The sequence below is a fragment of the Argopecten irradians genome, chromosome 6 (genome assembly GCF_041381155.1).
Source record: "Argopecten irradians isolate NY chromosome 6, Ai_NY, whole genome shotgun sequence".
NCBI lineage: Eukaryota > Metazoa > Mollusca > Bivalvia > Pectinida > Pectinidae > Argopecten > Argopecten irradians.
In genome coordinates this window covers 44538514-44562692 of record NC_091139.1, presented here as the reverse complement: position 1 = coordinate 44562692, position 24179 = coordinate 44538514, and the positions used below count along the sequence as shown (strand labels likewise).

At 36.8% G+C, this 24179-nt stretch overlaps 1 protein-coding gene across 1 annotated transcript in view; it reads right to left on the bottom strand.

Annotated features, from left to right (window-relative positions):
• Positions 1 to 24179, bottom strand: part of LOC138326549 (phospholipid-transporting ATPase ABCA1-like) — an 87200-nt gene that overhangs the window by 54222 nt on the left and 8799 nt on the right. The window contains exons 6-16 of the mRNA XM_069272645.1: positions 23972 to 24099; positions 23398 to 23649; positions 22783 to 22881; positions 21715 to 22405; positions 19550 to 19683; positions 19272 to 19370; positions 18647 to 18961; positions 10750 to 10910; positions 10063 to 10239; positions 8738 to 8960; positions 8074 to 8295 (exon numbers count right to left, since the gene is read on the bottom strand). Of these exons, the coding sequence (XP_069128746.1) occupies positions 8074 to 8295; positions 8738 to 8960; positions 10063 to 10239; positions 10750 to 10910; positions 18647 to 18961; positions 19272 to 19370; positions 19550 to 19683; positions 21715 to 22405; positions 22783 to 22881; positions 23398 to 23649; positions 23972 to 24099 (2501 nt within the window). The remainder of the gene's footprint in view (positions 1 to 8073; positions 8296 to 8737; positions 8961 to 10062; positions 10240 to 10749; positions 10911 to 18646; positions 18962 to 19271; positions 19371 to 19549; positions 19684 to 21714; positions 22406 to 22782; positions 22882 to 23397; positions 23650 to 23971; positions 24100 to 24179) is intronic.

The window sequence follows — 24179 nt, the reverse complement described above, 5'->3', positions numbered from 1 at the left end:
TATGATACTCTGACTTTACATTACAGTTAGTTGTGTATGATACTCTGACTTTACATTACAGTTAGTTGTGTATGATTACTCTGACTTTACATTACAGTTAGTTGTGTATATCTCTGATGCTCTGACTTTACAATTACAGTTAGTTGTGTTTTTCTATGATACTCTGATTTACCTCTACAGTAGTTGTGTATACTACTCTGACTTTACATTACAGTTAGTTGTGTTTATGATACTCTGACTTTTTACATTACAGTTAGTTGTGTATGATACTCTGACTTTACATTACAGTTAGTTGTGTTTATGCTATGAACTATGACTACTCTGACTTTACATTACTCTGATTTACATTACAGTTAGTTGTGTATGATACTCTGACTTTACATTAACAGTTAGTTGTGTTTGATACTCTGACTTTACATTACAGTTAGTTGTGTTTATCTATGATACTCTGACTTTTACATTAGTTGTGTACAGTTAGTTGTGTATGATACTCTGACTTTACATTACAGTTACATGATACTAACACTTTACAGTTAGTTGTGTTTATGACTCTGACTTTAACATTACAGTTAGTTGTGTATCTATGACTCTGACTTTACATTACAGTTAGTTGTGTTTATGATGACTCTGACTTTTACAGTTAGTTGTGTTTATCAGTTGACTTTACATTACAGTTAGTTGTGTGTATCTATGACTCTGACTTTACATTACAGTTAGTTGTGTATCTATGATACTCTGACTTTACATTACAGTTTAGTGTGTTTATCTATGTCTGACTTTACTAGTGAGTACTCTGACTTTACATTACAGTTAGTTGTGTATGATACTCTGACTTTACATTAACTCTTAGTATGTGTTTGATTACTCTTACTTTGTTTTACAGTTAGATTGTGTATGATATGATACTACTTTACATTACAGTTAGTTGTGTATGATACTCTGACTTACATTACAGTTAGTTGTGTACTCTCTGACTTTACATTACTGTTAGTTGTGTATGATACTCTGACTTTACATTACAGTTTGTTGTGTATGATAACTCTGACTTTATTACATTACAGTTAGTTGTGTATGATACTCTGACTTTACATTACAGTTAGTTGTGTGATGATTCATCTGACTTTACTTACAGTTTGTTGTGTACTACATTACAGTTAGTTGTGTATGTCTATGATACTCTGCCTTTAAACATTACAGTTAGTTGTGTTTATCTATGATACTATGACTTTACATTTGGTAGTTGTGTATGTTTTATCTATGTTACTCCCCCCGACTTTACAATTACAGTTAGTTGTGTATGATACTCTGACTTTACATTACAGTAGTTGTGTATGATACTCTGACTTTACAATTACAGTTAAGTTGTGTATGATACTTGACTTTTACATTCACAGTTTAGTTGTGTATGAATACTCTGACTTTACATTACAGTTAGTTGTGTATGATACTCTGACTTTACATTACAGTTAGTTGTGTATGATACTCTGACTTTACATTACAGTTAGTTGTGTATGATACTCTGACTTTACATTACAGTTAGTTGTGTATGATACTCTGACTTTACATTACAGTTAGTTGTGTATGATACTCTGACTTTACATTACAGTTAGTTGTGTATGATACTCTGACTTTACATTACAGTTAGTTGTGTATGATACTCTGACTTTACATTACAGTTAGTTGTGTATGATACTCTGACTTTACATTACAGTTAGTTGTGTATGATACTCTGAACTTTACATTACAGTTAGTTAGTTGTGTTTATGTATATTCTCTGACTTTACATTACAGTTAGTTGTGTATGATACTCTGACTTTACATTACAGTTAGTTGTGTATGATACTCTGACTTTACATTACAGTTAGTTGTGTATGATACTCTGACTTTACATTACAGTTAGTTGTGTATGATACTCTGACTTTACATTACAGTTAGTTGTGTATGATCACTCTGACTTTACATTACAGTTAGTTGTGTGGTATGATACTCTGACTTTACATTACAGTTAGTTGTGTATGATACTCTGACTTTACATTACAGTTAGTTGTGTATGATACTCTGACTTTACATTACAGTTAGTTGTGTATGATACTCTGACTTTACATTACAGTTAGTTGTGTATGATACTCTGACTTTACATTACAGTTAGTTGTGTTGATGATACTCTGACACTTTACATTACAGTTAGTTGTTTGTCTATGATACTCTGACTTTACATTACAGATTAGTTGTTTATCTATAATACTCTGACTTTACATTACAGTTAGTTGTGTATGATGACTACTCTGACTTTACATTACAGTTAGTTGTGTATGATACTCTGACTTTACATTACAGTTAGTTGTGTATGATACTCTGACTTTACATTACAGTTAGTTGTGTATGATACTCTGACTTTACATTACAGTTAGTTGTGTATGATACTCTGACTTTACATTACAGTTAGTTGTGTATGGATACTCTGACTTTTACATTACAGTTTAGTTGTGTATGATACTCTGACTTTACATTACAGTTAGTTGGTGTACTCTGACTTTACATTTACAGTTAGTTGTGTATGATACTCTGACTTTACATTACAGTTTGTTGTGTATGATTCTCTGACTTTACATTACAGTTAGTTGTGTATGATACTCTGACTTTACATTACAGTTAGTTGTGTTTATCTATGATACTCCGACTTTACATTACAGTTAGTTGTGTATGATACTCTGACTTTACATTACAGTTAGTTGTGTATGATACTCTGACTTTACATTACAGTTAGTTGTGTTTATCTATGATACTCTGACTTTACATTACAGTTAGTTGTGTTTATCTATGAAACTCTGACTTTACATTACAGTTAGTTGTGTATGATACTCTGACTTTACATTACAGTTAGTTGTGTATGATACTGACTGACTTTACATTACAGTTAGTTGTGTATGATACTCTGACTTTACATTACAGTTAGTGTGTGTATGATACTCTGACTTTACATTACAGTTAGTTGTGTTATGATACCTCTGACTTTCACATTACAGTTAGTGTTTAGTATGATACTCTGACTTTACGTTACAGTTAGTTGTGTATGTATTGATACTCTGACTTTACATTACAGTTAGTTTGTGTATGATACTCTGACTTTACATTACAGTTAGTTGTGTATGATACTCTGACTTTACATTACAGTTAGTTGTATATGATACTCTGCTTTACACATACAGTTAGTTTATGATACTCTTGACTTTACATTACAGTTAGTTGTGTATGATACTCTGACTTTACATTACAGTTAGTTGTGTATGATACTCTGACTTTACATTACAGTTAGTTGTGTATATATACTCTGACTTTACATTACAGTTAGTTGTGTATGATTGTACTCTGACTTTACATTACAGTTAGTTGTGTATGAATACTCTGATTTACATTACAGTTAGTTGTGTATGATACTCTGACTTTACATTACAGTTAGTTGTGTATGATACTCCTGACTTTACATTACAGTTAGTTGTGTATGATACTCTGACTTTACATTACAGTTAGTTGTGTATGATACTCTGACTTTACATTACAGTTAGTTGTGTATGATACTCTGACTTTATGATACTCTGACTTTACATTTCAGTTAGTTGTGTTTATCTATGATACTCTGACTTTACATTACAGTTAGTTGTGTTTATCTATGATACTCTGACTTTACATTACAGTTAGTTGTGTATGATACTCTGACTTTACATTACAGTTAGTTGTGTATGATACTCTGACTTTACATTACAGTTAGTTGTGTATGATACTCTGACTTTACATTACAGTTAGTTGTGTATGATACTCTGACTTTACATTACAGTTAGTTGTGTATGATACTCTGACTTTACATTACAGTTAGTTGTTATGATATGATACTCTGACTTTACATTACAGTTTACACTTGTTATTGTGTTGTATCTATGATACTCTGACTTTACATTACAGTTAGTTGTGTATGATACTCTGACTTTACATTACAGTTAGTTGTGTATGATACTCTGACTTTACATTACAGTTAGTTGTGTATGATACTCTGACTTTACATTACAGTTAGTTGTGTATGATACTCTGACTTTACATTACAGTTAGTTGTGTTTATCTATGATACTCTGACTTTACATTACAGTTAGTTGTGTATGATACTCTGACTTTACATTACAGTTATTGATACTATGGATCTTTACATTACAGTTAGTTGTGTATGATACTCTGACTTTACATTACAGTTAGTTGTGTATGATACTCTGACTTTACATTACAGTTAGTTGTGTATGATACTCTGACTTTACATTACAGTTAGTTGTGTATGATACTCTGACTTTACATTACAGTTAGTTGTGTATGATACTCTGAACTTTACATTACAGTTAGTTTACGTGTTATGATACTCTGACTTTACATTACAGTTTGTATGTTGTTTACATTAACAAGTTATGATACTCTGACTTTACATTACAGTTAGTTTGTGTTCTATGATACTCTGGACTTTACATTTACAGTTAGTTGTGTAAAATGATACTCTGACTTTACATTACAGTTAGTTGTGTATGATACTCTGACTTTACATTACAGTTACTCTGACTTTTACCATTACAGTTAGTTGTGTATGATACTCTGACTTTACATTACAGTTAGTTGTGTATGATACTCTGACTTTACATTACAGTTAGTTGTGTAATGATACTCTGACTTTACATTACAGTTAGTTGTGTATGATACTCTCTGACTTTACATTACAGTTAGTTGTGGTTTATCTATGATACTCTGACTTTACATTAGTTGCAGTTAGTTGTGTATGATACTCTGACTTTACATTACAGTTAGTTGTGTATGATACTCTGACTTTACATTACAGTTAGTTGTGTTTAATGTATGATACTCTGTCTTTACATTACAGTTTAGTTGTGTTTTATGATACTCTGACTTTACATTACAGTTAGTTGTGTATGATACTCTGACTTTACATTACAGTTAGTTGTGTATGATACTCTGACTTTACATTACAGTTAGTTGTGTATGATACTCTGACTTTACATTACAGTTAGTTGTGTATGATACTCTGACTTTACATTACAGTTTAGTTGTGTATGATACTCTGACTTTACATTACAGTTAGTTGTGTATGATACTCTGACTTTACATTACAGTTAGTTGTGTATTGATACTCTGACTTTACATACAGTTAGTTGTGTATGATACTCTGACTGACATACAGTTAGTTTGTGTATGATACTCCTGACTTTACCATTACAGTTAGTTGTGTATGATACTTTGTACCCTAATCTGACTCTGGACTGTTGTTCTCAAAGTATGTCAAAAACAAAAATTTACACAACCATTAATTTCAAAGATCAATACCATATGTTTCAAAAAATAATTGAAAGTTTTTCAGTGTCAGTCCATACAGAAAAATCTGTAATAAAAATATCATGGGGGGGAAAAAATCCAATCAATGCTCCAAAACTTCAATAAGTGAGACCGTAGGATTCGGTTTGTAATACTCATATTACTAGATTCCAAAACACTGCTGATGTAACACAACCATTAATTTCAAAGATCAATACCAATGTTTCAAAAAATAATTGAAAGTTTTTTCAGTGTCAGTCCATACAGAAAAATCTGTAATGAAAATATCATGGGGGGGGGGAAATCCAATCAATGCTCCAAAACTTCAATAAGTGAGACCATATAGGATTCGGTGTAACAAATATAACTAGATTCCAAAACACTGCTGATGTAACACAACCATTAATTTCAAAGATCAATACCAATGTTTCAAAAAATAATTGAAAGTTTTTTCAGTGTCAGTCCATACAGAAAAATCTGTAATGAAAATATCATCATGGGGGGGGAAAAATCCAATCAATGCTCCAAAACTTCAATAAGTGAGACCATATAGGATTCGGTGTAACAAATATAACTAGATTCCAAAACACTGCTGATGTAACACAACCATTAATTTCAAAGATCAATACCAATGTTTCAAAAAATAATTGAAAGTTTTTTCAGTGTCAGTCCATACAGAAAAATCTGTAATGAAAATATCATGGGGGGGGAAAAATCCAATCAATGCTCCAAAACTTCAATAAGTGAGACCATATAGGATTCGGTGTAACAAATATAACTAGATTCCAAAACACTGCTGATGTAACACAACCATTAATTTCAAAGATCAATACCAATGTTTCAAAAAATAATTGAAAGTTTTTTCAGTGTCAGTCCATACAGAAAAATCTGTAATGAAAATATCATGAGGGGAAAAAATCCAATCAATGCTCCAAAACTTCAATAAGTGAGACCATATAGGATTCGGTGTAACAAATATAACTAGATTCCAAAACAACTGCTGATGTAACACAACCATTAATTTCAAAGATCAATACCAATGTTTCAAAAAATAATTGAAAGTTTTTTCAGTGTCAGTCCATACAGAAAAATCTGTAATGAAAATATCATGGGGGGGGGAAAAATCCAATCAATGCTCCAAAACTTCAATAAGTGAGACCATATAGGATTCGGTGTAACAAATATAACTAGATTCCAAAACACTGCTGATGTAACACAACCATTAATTTCAAAGATCAATACCAATGTTTCAAAAAATAATTGAAAGTTTTTTCAGTGTCAGTCCATACAGAAAAAATCTGTAATGAAAATATCATGGGGGGGGGGAAAAATCCAATCAATGCTCCAAAACTTCAATAAGTGAGACCATATAGGATTCGGTGTAACAAATATAACTAGATTCCAAAACACTGCTGATGTAACACAACCATTAATTTCAAAGATCAATACCAATGTTTCAAAAAATAATTGAAAGTTTTTTCAGTGTCAGTCCATACAGAAAAATCTGTAATGAAAATATCATGGGGGGGGAAAAATCCAATCAATGCTCCAAAACTTCAATAAGTGAGACCATATAGGATTCGGTGTAACAAATATAACTAGATTCCAAAACACTGCTGATGTAACACAACCATTAATTTCAAAGATCAATACCAATGTTTCAAAAAATAATTGAAAGTTTTTTCAGTGTCAGTCCATACAGAAAAATCTGTAATGAAAATATCATGGGGGGAAAAAATCCAATCAATGCTCCAAAACTTCAATAAGTGAGACCATATAGGATTCGGTGTAACAAATATAACTAGATTCCAAAACACTGCTGATGTAACACAACCATTAATTTCAAAGATCAATACCAATGTTTCAAAAAATAATTGAAAGTTTTTTCAGTGTCAGTCCATACAGAAAAATCTGTAATGAAAATATCATGAGGGGGAAAAAATCCAATCAATGCTCCAAAACTTCAATAAGTGAGACCATATAGGATTCGGTGTAACAAATATAACTAGATTCCAAAACACTGCTGATGTAACACAACCATTAATTTCAAAGATCAATACCAATGTTTCAAAAAATAATTGAAAGTTTTTTCAGTGTCAGTCCATACAGAAAAATCTGTAATGAAAATATCATGGGGGGGGAAAAATCCAATCAATGCTCCAAAACTTCAATAAGTGAGACCATATAGGATTCGGTGTAACAAATATAACTAGATTCCAAAACACTGCTGATGTAACACAACCATTAATTTCAAAGATCAATACCAATGTTTCAAAAAATAATTGAAAGTTTTTTCAGTGTCAGTCCATACAGAAAAATCTGTAATGAAAATATCATGGGGGGGGAAAAATCCAATCAATGCTCCAAAACTTCAATAAGTGAGACCATATAGGATTCGGTGTAACAAATATAACTAGATTCCAAAACACTGCTGATGTAACACAACCATTAATTTCAAAGATCAATACCAATGTTTCAAAAAATAATTGAAAGTTTTTTCAGTGTCAGTCCATACAGAAAAATCTGTAATGAAAATATCATGGGGGGGAAAAAATCCAATCAATGCTCCAAAACTTCAATAAGTGAGACCATATAGGATTCGGTGTAACAAATATAACTAGATTCCAAAACACTGCTGATGTACAATAGTATAATGTATCGTTAACATACCCCGAGGAACTTGTGTCCTCGTATATTGTATCGTTAACATACCCCGAGGAACTTGTGTCCTCCCGTCATCTGCTCCTCCCATTGTATAGACAGGTTGTAGGGTAGGTATAGTAGGAAATAGATAAACCCAGCACAGCAGGCGGCCAGGTTAGCTCTGCTAAAAAACACGCTGATCAGGAAACACTGGATAATGGTTGATATTGCGAACACAGTGAAGAAAAATATCAGCACGCTCGGATCGGAAAACTCCAGCACCTTCCCTCCCTGAAAATTCAAAATGGCAGTCCATAAAACCGAGCTAATAATATGTACAGTGAAACCTGTCTATAAAGATCACCCAAGGGACAAGTGGAAAATGGTCTCTATAGTGGTCTTTATATATCCAGATCTTATTGTGTTATAAATGATCATTTGGGACCCTGAGAAAGTGGTCTTAATAAACAGGTGGTCTTTATACAGAGGTGGTCGCTATGGTTGGTTCCACTGTCCTGAAAATTTTAAGGATTACAAAACCCTATATAAAAGTCACAAACAGGCAAAATGTTGTGGTGTGAATTAAGATCTGGTCAAACACTGGAAGATATTTTGTCTGTATACAGGCAAATACAATGTATCATATTATAACCCTACAAGGAAATGTTTATTTCTAACTAGTGAAAGATGACAACCTTGAATTATAACCTTGACCAACGACTTTGACACTGACCTTGACGAGGATGACGAGGAGGATGATAGTGATGAACATGACGACGAAGGCGTTAATAAACCAAGCCACCCAGTGTACCAGGTTACCAAGGCCCATGATCTTCATCACTTCCTTTAGTCGCTTCTCCTTCTCATACACAACGTTCTTACATATCATAGCCACGGTCAACACCCAGGCCAGTACCAAAAACAGTGGCAGAGATCGGGAAATGGCATACACAAATCTAAAATTACAAACACAACATTAAACAGCAGTCTTCAGTCATTCATTTTGTTTCTTCTGCTTGAAGTATTAGAGATATCCATTATACCAAAGATTTGACACCCCCTGTCCCATGTAAAGATTACTACATTAAAATGTCACTATGACACAAGCAACTGTGAATCCATCCCTATATTGTGTCATATCAATGATATCTATACTCACTTATCCTCTGTATAGCATGGGTAAGGGAACATCTGAAGCTCGATTCCTGTTTATACTCACTTATCCTCTGTATAGCATGGGTAAGGGAACATCTGAAGCTTGATTCCTGTTTATACTCACTTATCCTCTGTATAGCATGGGTAAGGGAACATCTGAAGCTTGATTCCTGTTTATACTCACTTATCCTCTGTATAGCATGGGTAAGGGAACATCTGAAGCTCGATTCCTGTTTATACTCACTTATCCTCTGTATAGCATGGGTAAGGGAACATCTGAAGCTTGATTCCTGTTTATACTCACTTATCCTCTGTATAGCATGGGTAAGGGAACATCTGAAGCTCGATTCCTGTTTATACTCACTTATCCTCTGTATAGCATGGGTAAGGGAACATCTGAAGCTCGATTCCTGTTTATACTCACTTATCCTCTGTATAGCATGGGTAAGGGAACATCTGAAGCTCGATTCCTGTTTATACTCACTTATCCTCTGTATAGCATGGGTAAGGGAACATCTGAAGCTCGATTCCTGTTTATACTCACTTATCCTCTGTATAGCATGGGTAAGGGAACATCTGAAGCTGATTCCTGTTTATACTCACTTATCCTCTGTATAGCATGGGTAAGGGAACATCTGAAGCTCGATTCCTGTTTATACTCACTTATCCTCTGTATAGCATGGGTAAGGGAACATCTGAAGCTCGATTCCTGTTTATACTCACTTATCCTCTGTATAGCATGGGTAAGGGAACATCTGAAGCTTGATTCCTGTTTATACTCACTTATCCTCTGTATAGCATGGGTAAGGGAACATCTGAAGCTCGATTCCTGTTTATACTCACTTATCCTCTGTATAGCATGGGTAAGGGAACATCTGAAGCTTGATTCCTGTTTATACTTACTTATCCTCTGTATAGCATGGGTAAGGGAACATCTGAAGCTCGATTCCTGTGTCCTGTTTGTTGGCTGTCTGCAGACGTATGATGGCGTGGTCCACCATATCCTGGATATAGGAGAAGCCAAATGTTGTGTACTTGGTGTCGACGGCTGGAGTCCGTCTGGGACCCGGGCGCCAGTACCTGTACAACAAATTTATACTTATTACACCTTTTTACCTTAAGGTCAAGGTCACAGTGACCTTACTGAAGCATTTTTAATTTGTGATGAAATTATGCCAAAGGTAACCCCCCATGGCTACAATGGAGTACACAAAAGTCATTCTCTATATCGCTACATGACTAATACATCCATTCCAGCTACCCCTTACCATGGAAAGCAAAATTGATCGAAAATCTAAATGAGTTGTTAGCCAAAACTGTGTATAGTGACCTGGTTTCCATAGCCACCATGACTATGCATGGTCCCAAACAAAGATGCCAAATTTCATGGAAATGAATCCAGTATTTTAGGAGGAGCTGACCCTAGTGTACACCCCTACTTTTGTTGCAGGAGGGGGTTGAAATGATGTAATACTATCCAAATTACCACATGCACAAGGGAGTACTAGTACCATAAGAGTCCATACTTATACAATAAGACTCCCTTCATTCTTACCAGAGATTTATTTACACAAGGCCTATATCACTGACCTGTCCTGGACTCTCTTTGTACTGTCCACCTTATCAGGGTCCATACGTATCCGGTAGTTTACAAATGTCGGACGTTTACTACTGTCCATCTTCACGACATCAAACTGTAGACCTAGGAACAAAACACTTGTCCATGTTTGAAAAAGTAGATGGGAGGAATTCTGGATTCAGTTTCATCAATGCTCCGTTAATATCAATCATTCTGTTATTTTTTTGTTTGTTAAATCCATTATCAATGATATAATAGGGATTGGGGCAACAGGCATTGCCTATAAAAGCCCTTTTTCTTGATATATGTTAGGGTAACAGGCATTGCCTATAAAAGCCCTTTTTCTTGATATATGTTAGGGTAACAGGCATTGCCTATAAAAGCCCTTTTTCTTGATATATGTTAGGGTAACAGGCATTGCCTATAAAAGCCCTTTTTCTTGATATATGTTAGGGTAACAGGCATTGCCTATAAAAGCCCTTTTTCTTGATATATGTTAGGGCAACAGGCATTGCCTATAAAAGCCCTTTTTCTTGATATATGTTAGGGTAACAGACATTGCCTATAAAAGCCCTTTTTCTTGATATATGTTAGAGCAACAGACATTGCCTATAAAAGCCCTTTTTCTTGATATATGTTGGGGTAACAGGCATTGCCTATAAAAGCCCTTTTTCTTGATATAAGTTAGGGTAACAGACATTGCCTATAAAAGCCCTTTTTCTTGATATATGTTAGGGCAACAGACATTGCCTATAAAAGCCCTTTTTCTTGATATATGTTAGGGTAACAGACATTGCCTATAAAAGCCCTTTTTCTTGATATATGTTAGGGTAACAGGCATTGCCTATAAAAGCCCTTTTTCTTGATATATGTTAGGGTAACAGGCATTGCCTATAAAAGCCCTTTTTCTTGATATATGTTAGGGTAACAGGCATTGCCTATAAAAGCCCTTTTTCTTGATATATGTTAGGGTAACAGACATTGCCTATAAAAGCCCTTTTTCTTGATATATGTTAGGGCAACAGACATTGCCTATGAAAGCCCTTTTTCTTGATATATGTTAGGGTAACAGGCATTGCCTATAAAAGCCCTTTTTCTTGATATATGTTAGGGCAACAGGCATTGCCTATAAAAGCCCTTTTTCTTGATATATGTTAGGGCAACAGGCATTGCCTATAAAAGCCCTTTTTCTTGATATATGTTAGGGCAACAGGCATTGCCTATCAAAGCCCTTTTTCTTGATATATGTTAGGGTAACAGGCATTGCCTATAAAAGCCCTTTTTCTTGATATATGTTAGGGCAACAGGCATTGCCTATAAAAGCCCTTTTTCTTGATATATGTTAGGGTAACAGGCATTGCCTATAAAAGCCCTTTTTCTTGATATATGTTAGGGTAACAGGCATTGCCTATAAAAGCCCTTTTTCTTGATATATGTTAGGGTAACAGGCATTGCCTATAAAAGCCCTTTTTCTTGATATATGTTAGGGTAACAGGCATTGCCTATAAAAACCCTTTTTCTTGATATATGTTAGGGCAACAGGCATTGCCTATAAAAGCCCTTTTTCTTGATATATGTTAGGGCAACAGGCATTGCCTATAAAAGCCCTTTTTCTTGATATATGTTAGGGCAACAGGCATTGCCTATAAAAGCCCTTTTTCTTGATATATGTTAGGGCAACAGGCATTGCCTATAAAAGCCCTTTTTCTTGATATATGTTAGGGTAACAGACATTGCCTATAAAAGCCCTTTTTCTTGATATATGTTAGGGTAACAGGCATTGCTAAAACCCTTTTTCTGATGCCTATAAAAGCCCTTTTTCTTGATATATGTTAGGGTAACAGGCATTGCCTATAAAAGCCCTTTTCTTGATATATGTTAGGGTAACAGGCATTGCCTATAAAAGCCCTTTTTCTTGATATATGTTAGGGTAACAGGCATTGCCTATAAAAGCCCTTTTTCTTGATATATGTTAGGGTAACAGGCATTGCCTATAAAAGCCCTTTTTCTTGATATATGTTAGGGTAACAGGCATTGCCTATAAAAGCCCTTTTTCTTGATATATGTTAGGGTAACAGGCATTGCCTATAAAAGCCCTTTTTCTTGATATATGTTAGGGCAACAGGCATTGCCTATAAAAGCCCTTTTTCTTGATATATGTTAGGGTAACAGGCATTGCCTATAAAAGCCCTTTTTCTTGATATATGTTAGGGTAACAGGCATTGCCTATAAAAGCCCTTTTTCTTGATATATGTTAGGGCAACAGGCATTGCCTATAAAAGCCCTTTTTCTTGATATATGTTAGGGCAACAGGCATTGCCTATAAAAGCCCTTTTTCTTGATATATGTTAGGGCAACAGGCATTGCCTATAAAAGCCCTTTTTCTTGATATATGTTAGGGCAACAGGCATTGCCTATAAAAGCCCTTTTTCTTGATATATGTTAGGGCAACAGACATTGCCTATAAAAGCCCTTTTTCTTGATATATGTTAGGGCAACAGGCATTGCCTATAAAAGCCCTTTTTCTTGATATATGTTAGGGTAACAGGCATTGCCTATAAAAGCCCTTTTTCTTGATATATGTTAGGGTAACAGGCATTGTATAAAGCCCTTTGATATATGTTAGGGAACAGGCATTGCCTATACCCTTTTTCTGTAATGTTAGCGCATATAAAAGCCCTTTTTCTTGATAATGTTAGGGTAACAGGCATTGCCTATAAAAGCCCTTTTTCTTGATATATGTTAGGGTAACAGGCATTGCCTATAAAAGCCCTTTTTCTTGATATATGTTAGGGTAACAGGCATTGCCTATAAAAGCCCTTTTTCTTGATATATGTTAGGGTAACAGGCATTGCCTATAAAAGCCCTTTTTCTTGATATATGTTAGGGTAACAGGCATTGCCTATAAAAGCCCTTTTTCTTGATATATGTTAGGGTAACAGGCATTGCCTATAAAAGCCCTTTTTCTTGATATATGTTAGGGTAACAGGCATTGCCTATAAAAGCCCTTTTTCTTGATATATGTTAGGGTAACAGGCATTGCCTATAAAAGCCCTTTTTCTTGATATATGTTAGGGTAACAGGCATTTGCCTATAAAAGCCCTTTTTCTTGATATATGTTAGGGTAACAGGCATTGCCTATAAAAGCCCTTTTTCTTGATATATGTTAGGGTAACAGGCATTGCCTATAAAAGCCCTTTTTCTTGATATATGTTAGGGTAACAGGCATTGCCTATAAAAGCCCTTTTTCTTGATATATGTTAGGGTAACAGACATTGCCTATAAAAGCCCTTTTTCTTGATATATGTTAGGGTAACAGACATTGCCTATAAAAGCCCTTTTTCTTGATATATGTTAGGGTAACAGACATTGCCTATAAAAGCCCTTTTTTCTTGATATATGTTAGGGTAACAGGCATTGCCTATAAAAGCCCTTTTTCTTGATATATGTTAGGGGTAAAGGCCTATTAAACGCCTTTTTCTTGATAAACATTATTCAGAATTTATTTTAAAAAGCCCATAATTAACTTTTTCATAACTTCCCAAAAAATAAACAAAATATTTTTTGCCTACACTTTTTTTCGCTTATGGTGTAGGGTATCTGGCTTTGCCTATAAAATGCCCTTTTTCATTGATATATGTCTAGGGTACAGACATTGCCTATAAAAGCCCTTTTTGTTATTAAATTTGTTAGGGTAACAGGATTTTTGTCATATAAAAGCGTGTTCTTCGATTTATGTTAGGGCAACAGGCATCTGCATATAAAAAGCCCTTTTTCTTGATATATGTTAGGGTAACTGGGCCTTAAATCCCATTTTTCTTGAATATATGTTGGGGTAATAGAATTTGCCTATAAAAGCCCTTTTAACTGTGATACATGTTAGGCGTAACAGGACATTGCCCTGGAAAAGCCCTTTTCCCTGTAATGGTTACCCACTGGTAAAGGTACAACATTACCTGTGCTAATACTTCACCTTCATAGTGTTTACTAAACAAATCATCCCTTGTTGATACACATCTGATTTCAATACACCCTTATAAAAACTATTTGTGTATACTTACCTGTGTACACTTACCTGTGTATACTGGGAAATCATCCCTGTAATCCCCACTAGATCTGTACACTTACCTGTGTACACTTACCTGTGTATACTGGGAAATCATCCCTGTAATCCCACTAGATCTGCACACTTACCTGTGTACACTTACCTGTGTATACTTACCTGTGTACACTTACCTGTGTACACTTACCTGTGTATACTTCCTGTGTACACTTATCTGTGTATACTGGGAAATCATCCCTGTAATCCCACTAGATCTGTAAACTTACCTGTGTACACTTACCTGTGTATACTGGGAAATCATCCCTGTAATCCCACTAGATCTGTACACTTACCTGTGTATACTTACCTGTGTACACTTACCTGTGTATACTGGGAAATCATCCCTGTAATCCCACTAGATCTGTACACTTACCTGTGTATACTTATCTGTGTATACTGGGAAATCATCCCTGTAATCCCACTAGATCTGTACACTTACCTGTGTATACTTATCTGTGTACACTTACCTGTGTATACTAGGAAATCATCCCTGTAATCCCACTAGATCTGTACACTTACCTGTGTACACTTACCTGTGTATACTGGGAAATCATCCCTGTGATCACACTAGATCTGTACACTTACCTGTGTATACTTACCTGTGTATACTTATCTGTGTATACTGGGAAATCATCCCTGTAATCCCACTAGATCTGTACACTTACCTGTGTATACTGGGAAATCATCCCTGTAATCCCACTAGATCTGTACACTTACCTGTGTATACTTACCTGTGTACACTTACCTGTGTATACTGGGAAATCATCCCTGTAATCCCACTAGATCTGTACACTTACCTGTGTATACTTATCTGTGTACACTTACCTGTGTATACTGGGAAATCATCCCTGTAATCCCACTAGATCTGTACACTTACCTGTGTATACTGGGAAATCATCCCTGTAATCCCACTAGATCTGTACACTTACCTGTGTAACTTACCTGTGTACACTTACCTGTGTATACTGGGAAATCATCCCTGTAATCCCACTAGATCCGTACACTTACCTGTGTATACTTACCTGTGTACACTTACCTGTGTATACTTACCTGTAACTGTGTACACTTACCTGTGTATACTGGGAAATCATCCCTGTAATCCCACTAGATCTGTACACTTACCTGTGTATACTTACCTGTGTATACTGGGAAATCATCCCTGTAATCCCACTAGATCTGTACACTTACCTGTGTACACACTTACCTGTGTATACTGGGAAATCATCCCTGTAATCCCACTAGATCCGTACACTTACCTGTGTACACTTACCTGTGTATACTGGGAAATCATCCCTGTAATCCCACTAGATCTGTACACTTACCTGTGTACACTTATCTGTGTATACTGGGAAATCATCCCTGTAATCCCACTAGATCTGTACACTTACCTGTGTATACTTACCTGTGTATACTTACCTGTGTACACTTACCTGTGTACACTTACCTGTGTACACTTACCTGTGTACATACACTTACCTGTGTATACTGGGAAATCATCCCTGTAATCCCACTAGATCTGTACACTTACCTGTGTACACTTACCTGTGTATACTGGGAAATCATCCCTGTAATCCCACTAGACCTGTACACTTACCTGTGTATACTTACCTGTGTACACTTACCTGTGTATACTGGGAAATCATCCCTGTAATCCCATTAGATTTGTACACTTACCTGTGTATACTTACCTGTGTACACTTACCTGTGTATACTGGGAAATCATCCCTGTAATCCCACTAGATCCGTAAACTTACCTGTGTATACTTACCTGTGTATACTGGGAAATCATCCCTGTAATCCCACTAGATCTGTACACTTACCTGTGTATACTTACCTGTGTATACTGGGGAAATCATCCCTGTAATCCCCTAGATCTGTACACTTACCTGTGTACACTTACCTGTGTACACTTACCTGTGTATACTGGAAATCATCCCTGTAATCCCACCAGATCTGTACACTTACCTGTGTATACTTACCTGTGTACAATACTGGGTAAAAATCATCCCTGGTAATCCCACTAGATCTGTACACTTACCTGTGTATAATTTACCTGTGTACACTTACCTGTGTATACTAGGAAATCATCCCTGTAATCCCACTAGATCCGTACACTTACCTGTGTATACTTACCTGTGTATACTTACCTGTGTAAACTTACCTGTGTACACTTACCTGTGTATACTGGGAAATCATCCCTGTAATCCCACTAGATTCTGTACACTAACCTGTGTATACTTATCTGTGTACACTTACCTGTGTATACTGGGAAATCATCCCTGTAATCCCACTAGATCTGTACACTTACCTGTGTATACTTACCTGTGTACACTTACCTGTGTATACTGGGAAATCATCCCTGTAATCCCACTAGATCTGTACACTTACCTGTGTATACTTACCTGTGTACACTTACCTGTGTATACTGGGAAATCATCCCTGTAATCCCACTAGATCTGTACACTTACCTGTGTACACTTACCTGTGTATACTGGGAAATCATCCCTGTAATCCCACTAGATCTGTACACTTACCTGTGTATACTTACCTGTGTACACTTACCTGTGTATACTGGGAAATCATCCCTGTAATCCCACTAGATCTGTACACTTACCTGTGTATACTTACCTGTGTACACTTACCTGTGTATACTGGGAAATCATCCCTGTAATCCCACTAGATCTGTACACTTACCTGTGTATACTTACCTGTGTACACTTACCTGTGTATACTGGGAAATCATCCCTGTAATCCCACTAGATCTGTACACTTACCTGTGTACACTTACCTGTGTATACTGGGAAATCATCTCTGTAATCCCACTAGATCTGTACACTTACCTGTGTATACTTACCTGTGTACACTTACCTGTGTATACTGGGAAATCATCCCTGTAATCCCACTAGATCTGTACACTTACCTGTGTATACTGGGAAATCATCCCTGTAATCCCACTAGATCTGTACACTTACCTGTGTACACTTACCTGTGTATACTGGGAAATCATCCCTGTAATCCCACTAGATCTGTACACTTACCTGTGTATACTTACCTGTGTATACTGGGAAATCATCCCTGTAATCCCACTAGATCTGTACACTTACCTGTGTACACTTATCTGTGTATACTGGGAAATCATCCCTGTAATCCCACTAGATCTGTACACTTACCTGTGTATACTTACCTGTGTACACTTACCTGTGTATACTGGGAAATCATCCCTGTAATCCCACTAGATCTGTACACTTACCTGTGTACACTTACCTGTGTATACTGGGAAATCATCCCTGTAATCCCACTAGATCTGTACACTTACCAGTGTACACTTACCTGTGTATACTTACCTGTGTATACTGGGAAATCATCCCTGTAATCCCACTAGATCTGTACACTTACCTGTGTATACTTACCTGTGTACACTTACCTGTGTATACTGGGAAATCATCCCTGTAATCCCACTAGATCTGTACACTTACCTGTGTATACTTACCTGTGTACACTTACCTGTGTATACTGGGAAATCATCCCTGTAATCCCACTAGATCTGTACACTTACCTGTGTATACTTACCTGTGTACACTTACCTGTGTATACTGGGAAATCATCCCTGTAATCCCACTAGATCCGTACACTTACCTGTGTATACTGGGAAATCATCCCTGTAATCCCACTAGATCTGTACACTTACCTGTGTATACTTATCTGTGTATACTGGGAAATCATCCCTGTAATCCCACTAGATCTGTACACTTATCTGTGTATACTGGGAAATCATCCCCGTACTCCAACTAGATATGTACACTTACCTGTGTATACTGGGAAATCATCCCTGTGACTTGCTCCACCATCGCCAGGGTATCACGGAGGTCAACATTTGTTCCAATGGAGCCATTTACCAGGTAATTATTTAGGAATTGACAGAAGCTCTCGTTAGGGCTCTTGATCATTTGATAGTATTGGTTGTTGTTGATGTAATCTTCAGCTTCCTGTATGCCTATGTTTACGAGAAAACTCGGCACAAAGCTGGGCAGTGGAAATAGCTGGGAGCTGATAAATTGGGCCAAGTCTATCCCGGCCGTGGCATTCTCCACTAGTTCACACAGACAAGAGCCTGTGAAGTTCTGTTAACAAATTACACACCATAATAAGTAATTCAGACAAGTCCTTGTTACAACAGTATACATCAATATAGGACTGTGAAAATCTGTTGGCAAACAATTAATATATTAATATATGACATATTGACAAGACCCCGTGAAAGTATATTAAAGAATTTTGCAAGAGAAATATTATTAACAAACAAATTACTTTTCCTAATAAAAGTCATATAGAAAAGTTTGAGATTTTTCTACAAGTCAACATCAAAGACATCATTACATTAAATTAAATCATTACAGCTGAGCTTTACTGAAAGGTACAGTGTATACTTACAATCAGTATGTCTAAAGACGACTCCAGCATCAGTGTGTCAGAATTCAGAAGAATGACTAAATCACTCAGCCTAGCCAAGTCTTCAAATGTCTTGTTGGTCTAAAAACAAAGCAATTCATAGGGATACAGTCAAAAATTAGCCAAAGAAAGTTGAATAAAACTTTAAGCTATTTGTGATTAATTAGATTTATTTTTAATGAGACGTTTTATGAGATTGGTATTAAAGGAGTACATTAATTAGAATTCTAGTGGAATAAGTAACCTATATTTTAACAAACCTCCTTGATGATGATCTGGACATCAGGTGTATCGGGGTAGTACAAAATGTTGCCCTGTAACAGTGGCCTCAGCTGTCTAAAGATGTAGTCAGAACCTCCACCAAACGAGGACAGAATATTATTACAGACATCAGCTGAAACAATCAAATCATACACATATCTTGATTTTTGTATCTTTCTTTCATGTTCTCCATGGTTAATTGTTATCATAAATACAGTGAAAAACATACCATTTAGAGACCTGTGTTGTGGCCCACCCACTGTCACACTTATCCCTGGACCACCAGACCCTCTAGTGGTGGTAGGCAGTGGGATATTAAGATTTATTATATGACTGGTGTTTTTGCTGCGATATCAACCCCAAAATCGACGGTGAAAAGCATGCAAGCGTTAAAGGAGTTTCCTAATCGGGATAATCTATTGCGATGTCATTATCATAGTCGGCGACATATATGGCAGAGGCAGCAAGTTTACTGCATTCAACGGTGATCAACTGCAAACTTTAATTTATGGAAAACATTCAAGAATGCCAGACAGGCAGTTGATGCAGCAATCAAATATTCCGGTTCTACCAGTCTAAAACATAAGCAAGAAGCATTTGAATATTCATCATATACTGTACATAATTGTACGTAGCAGTAATAATAAACTACTTTTGTAAAAAAGAACATTTGCAAATATCATCCTTTTTATTGTAGTAAAGTCGTTTTGAAAAGCCAGGTTAATATCCTGTAAATGTCATATAATAAAACAGTTATCGACCTATTTTCAGGTGGATACGGTGAGTTTTCAACCCTCGAAAGTGAGATAACCTCAGTCTCTGGCCTCGGGATGTATCATTTACTCGGATTGATAACTCACCGTATCTACCTGAAAATAGGTCGATAATTGTATATTATAGATAAAGATGATACAGCGTTAAACCTACCAATTAGAGACCTGTTTTGTCGACCTCCGCCAGACAGACTTATCTCCCGGACCACCAGACCCTCTAGTGGTGGTAGACGGTGGGATATTAAGACTTATACAGAAAGATGATACAGCGTTAAACCTACCAATTAGAGACCTGTTTTGTCGCCCTCTGCCAGACAGACTTATCTCCGGACCACTAGACCCTCTAGTGGTGGTAGACGGTGGGATATTAAGACTTATACAGAAAGATGATACAGCGTTAAACCTATCATTTAGAGACCTGTTTTGTTGCCCTCCGCCAGACCCTCTAGTGGCGGTAGACGGTGGGATATTAAGACTCATACATAAAGATGATACAGTGACAGACCAACCATTTAGAGACCTGTTTTGTGGCTCGCCGCCAGACAGACTTATCTCCGGACCACCAGACCCTCTAGTGGTGGTAGACGGTGGGATATTAAGACTTATACATTAAGATGATACAGTGACAGACCTACCATTTAGAGACCTGTTTTGTCGACCGCCGCCTGACAGACTTATCTCCGGACCACCAGACCCTCTAGAGGTGGTAGGCAGTGGGATATTAAGACTTATACATAAAGATGATACAGTGACAGACCTACCATTTATAGACCTGTTTTGTGGCCCGTCGCCTGACAGACTTATCTCCGGACCACCAGACCCTCTAGTGGTGGTAGGTGGTGGGATATTAAGACTTCTACATAAAGATGATACAGCGTTAATCCTATTATTTAGAGACCTGTTTTGTGGCCTGCCGCCTGACAGACTTATCTCCGGACCACCAGACCCTCTAGTGGTGGTAGGCGGTGGGATATTAAGACATATACATAAAGATGATACAGTGTTAAACCTACCAATTAGAGACCTGTTTTGTCGACCGCCGCCTGACAGACTTATCTCCGGACCACCAGACCCTCTAGAGGTGGTAGGCAGTGGGATATTAAGACTCATACATAAAGATGAAACAGTGACAGACCTACCATTTAGAGACCTGTTTTGTGGCCCGCCGCCTGACAGACTTATCTCCGGACCACCAGACCCTCTAGTGGTGGTAGGCGGTGGGATATTAAGACTTATACATAAAGATGATACAGTGACAGACCTACCATTTAGAGACCTGTTTTGTGGCCCCCCGCCTGACAGACTTATCTCCGGACCACCAGACCTTCTAGTGGTGGTGGGCGGTGGGATATTAAGACTTATACATAAAGATGATACAGTGACAGACCTACCATTTAGAGACCTGTTTTGTCGACCGCCCCCTGACAGACTTATTCCTGGGCGAACACCGCCCCCTGACAGACTTATTCTTGGGCAAACACCGCCCCCTGACAGACTTATTCCTGGGCGAACACCGCCCCCTGACAGACTTATTCCTGGGCGAACAGACCCTCTAGTGGTGGTAGATGGTGGGATATAAAGACTTATACATAAAGATGATACAGTGACAGACCTACCATTTAGAGACCTGTTTTGTCGACCGCCCCCTGATAGACTTATTCCTGGGCGAACAGACCCTCTAGTGGTGGTAGATGGTGGGATATAAAGACTTATACATAAAGATGATACAGTGACAGACCTACCATTTAGAGACCTGTTTTGTCGACCGCCCCCTGATAGACTTATTCCTGGGCGAACACCGCCCCCTGACAGACTTATTCCTGGGCGAACAGACCCTCTTGTGGTGGTAGGTGCTGGGGTGGTTGTTCCTGGGTTTCCTTGGTTAGACTGGCCCCCTGGGCTCCCTTGGCCTCTTGTGACTGGACTGTCATTGGACTCTTCATCACCAAAGTTGAAGAAAGTACCTTCCCTGCCACACACCATACTTCCAACTGAGGATGTCGAGACATTTCCGCTGCTGATGTCGCGAAACAGGTTCATGATAGGATCCAGGTCCCCAGCCGAATTACTCAAAGTCGTAAACTGTAAAACGGTAATCGGATGAATGTCATAGGAGTTGTGTTCGTTTCAGATTTATTTTCAAAAATTGATTTGAAAATAATTTCATGATCTCTTGCAAAGATTTGCTAAATATAACAGCCAATCAAAAGAGCTGTTACACTACACTATTTTTTTTCTGTAATATTATCAGATGATGAAGACATTCAATGATTTTTGTCAATAATATGACAATAATCTAAGTTACACTTCACTGATTTAATTAAATTATACAGTTGAAATCACTACACATAGTTTTAAATACCTTCAAAAGATCTGGAAAATATGAGGTTCACTAAAATTTGCTTTTGGAACTATTGAAATTTTCCTCATCCTATATTTCATATAGAATATCAACTTACATCTGTAACTGTCTGACTGATCTGCTCAAAGATTGCAAATAATTCTGCTGGATTTGTTCTGGGCGACCGTCCCGTGGTGTTTGTAATAAAGGTGTCAATCTGAAAGGTTAACAGAATTAATTACATAAGAGTATGCAGTGTAATTCCTATCAATTACTAGGTACACTGAGTAGATTTGGTCCTTATATAAACAGGTGCTCTTTACATGAAGGTACCTGGAATAAACATTAACCAATAAAGATTATATTAAATTATTATACAAATCTAACACCAAAGAAAGATTGAAATGACATTCGGTTTTTCTGGTCACTGTAAAGAGATTTTTTAAAACCACAGGAAGGAGATTTAGTGGTCGCTGGTCGCGTTAGAGAGATGGTCGTTTAATAGAGTTAAAATATATAGTGCTTGGGAGGAATTGAAGTGGTCGTTTAGAGCAGAGGGTCGCTTAATACAGATGGTAGTTAGTACAGATTTGACTTTTTTTTGCCCACAACTTGTTTTTTGTTCCTTATAAGTGCCCCCTTTTTCACATATTTTTAAGCGCTCTAGGTGCTAATTACGGCGATGAGGGTAGTGACATCATACATGAAGGTTTTAATCGGTTTTCTAACTTACCTCATTTACAGCACTATTTGGGTCAAACTGATCCCTCAGAACGTCAAAAGCTGTAGTGAAGTCAGCATCACTTAGACCACAGACTTCACTAATAACGTACGCCGAGTCTGCAGGGCTCTGGAAGTTCAGTAGCTGGGAGAGGTTCCCAGTATTACAGATCAAGGTACGGAAATCATCAGCAGACGCCACTAAGGGACTCTCCTCACACGTACTGAAGTCTGTCAATATTTCATTCACAGTTGCAAGATCATACTGAAAAAGAGGAAATGTCATGTCAGACAATAGCGTTACGCCCCCTGTCAGACAATAGAGTTGTGCCCCCTGTCAGACGTCAGACGATAGAGTTATGCCCCCTGTCAGGGGTCTGACAATAGTTATCTAAAAGTTTGAAAATAATGCAGAGGTTTCATAGTCACAAAGCAGATTTTTGAGGTTATAATGTGGTTCAAGATTTGCACACAATAACATATTGTCTTATCAGTTACATTATAAAATACTGAAACATCTATTTGATTAATTATACCTGTTGTTTCTACAACAGCAGCGAGATTTATAGAGTATACTGGAATCTTACATCATTCAGGTTTACAGTTGAGTTGAGGATCATATCAATAGCGTCAGGTGCTATAGAAATGTTCCGTTGCTGAAGTTGGTCAGTCAGATTCTGTCGGCTTCCAACAAAATTCCCAAGATTTAGTGTACCTGTATGAAAATGGTTAATGTAAATAATGTCAAAACAAGAACTCTGTATTAAATCTATTTTATCTTATAAAAGCAATACT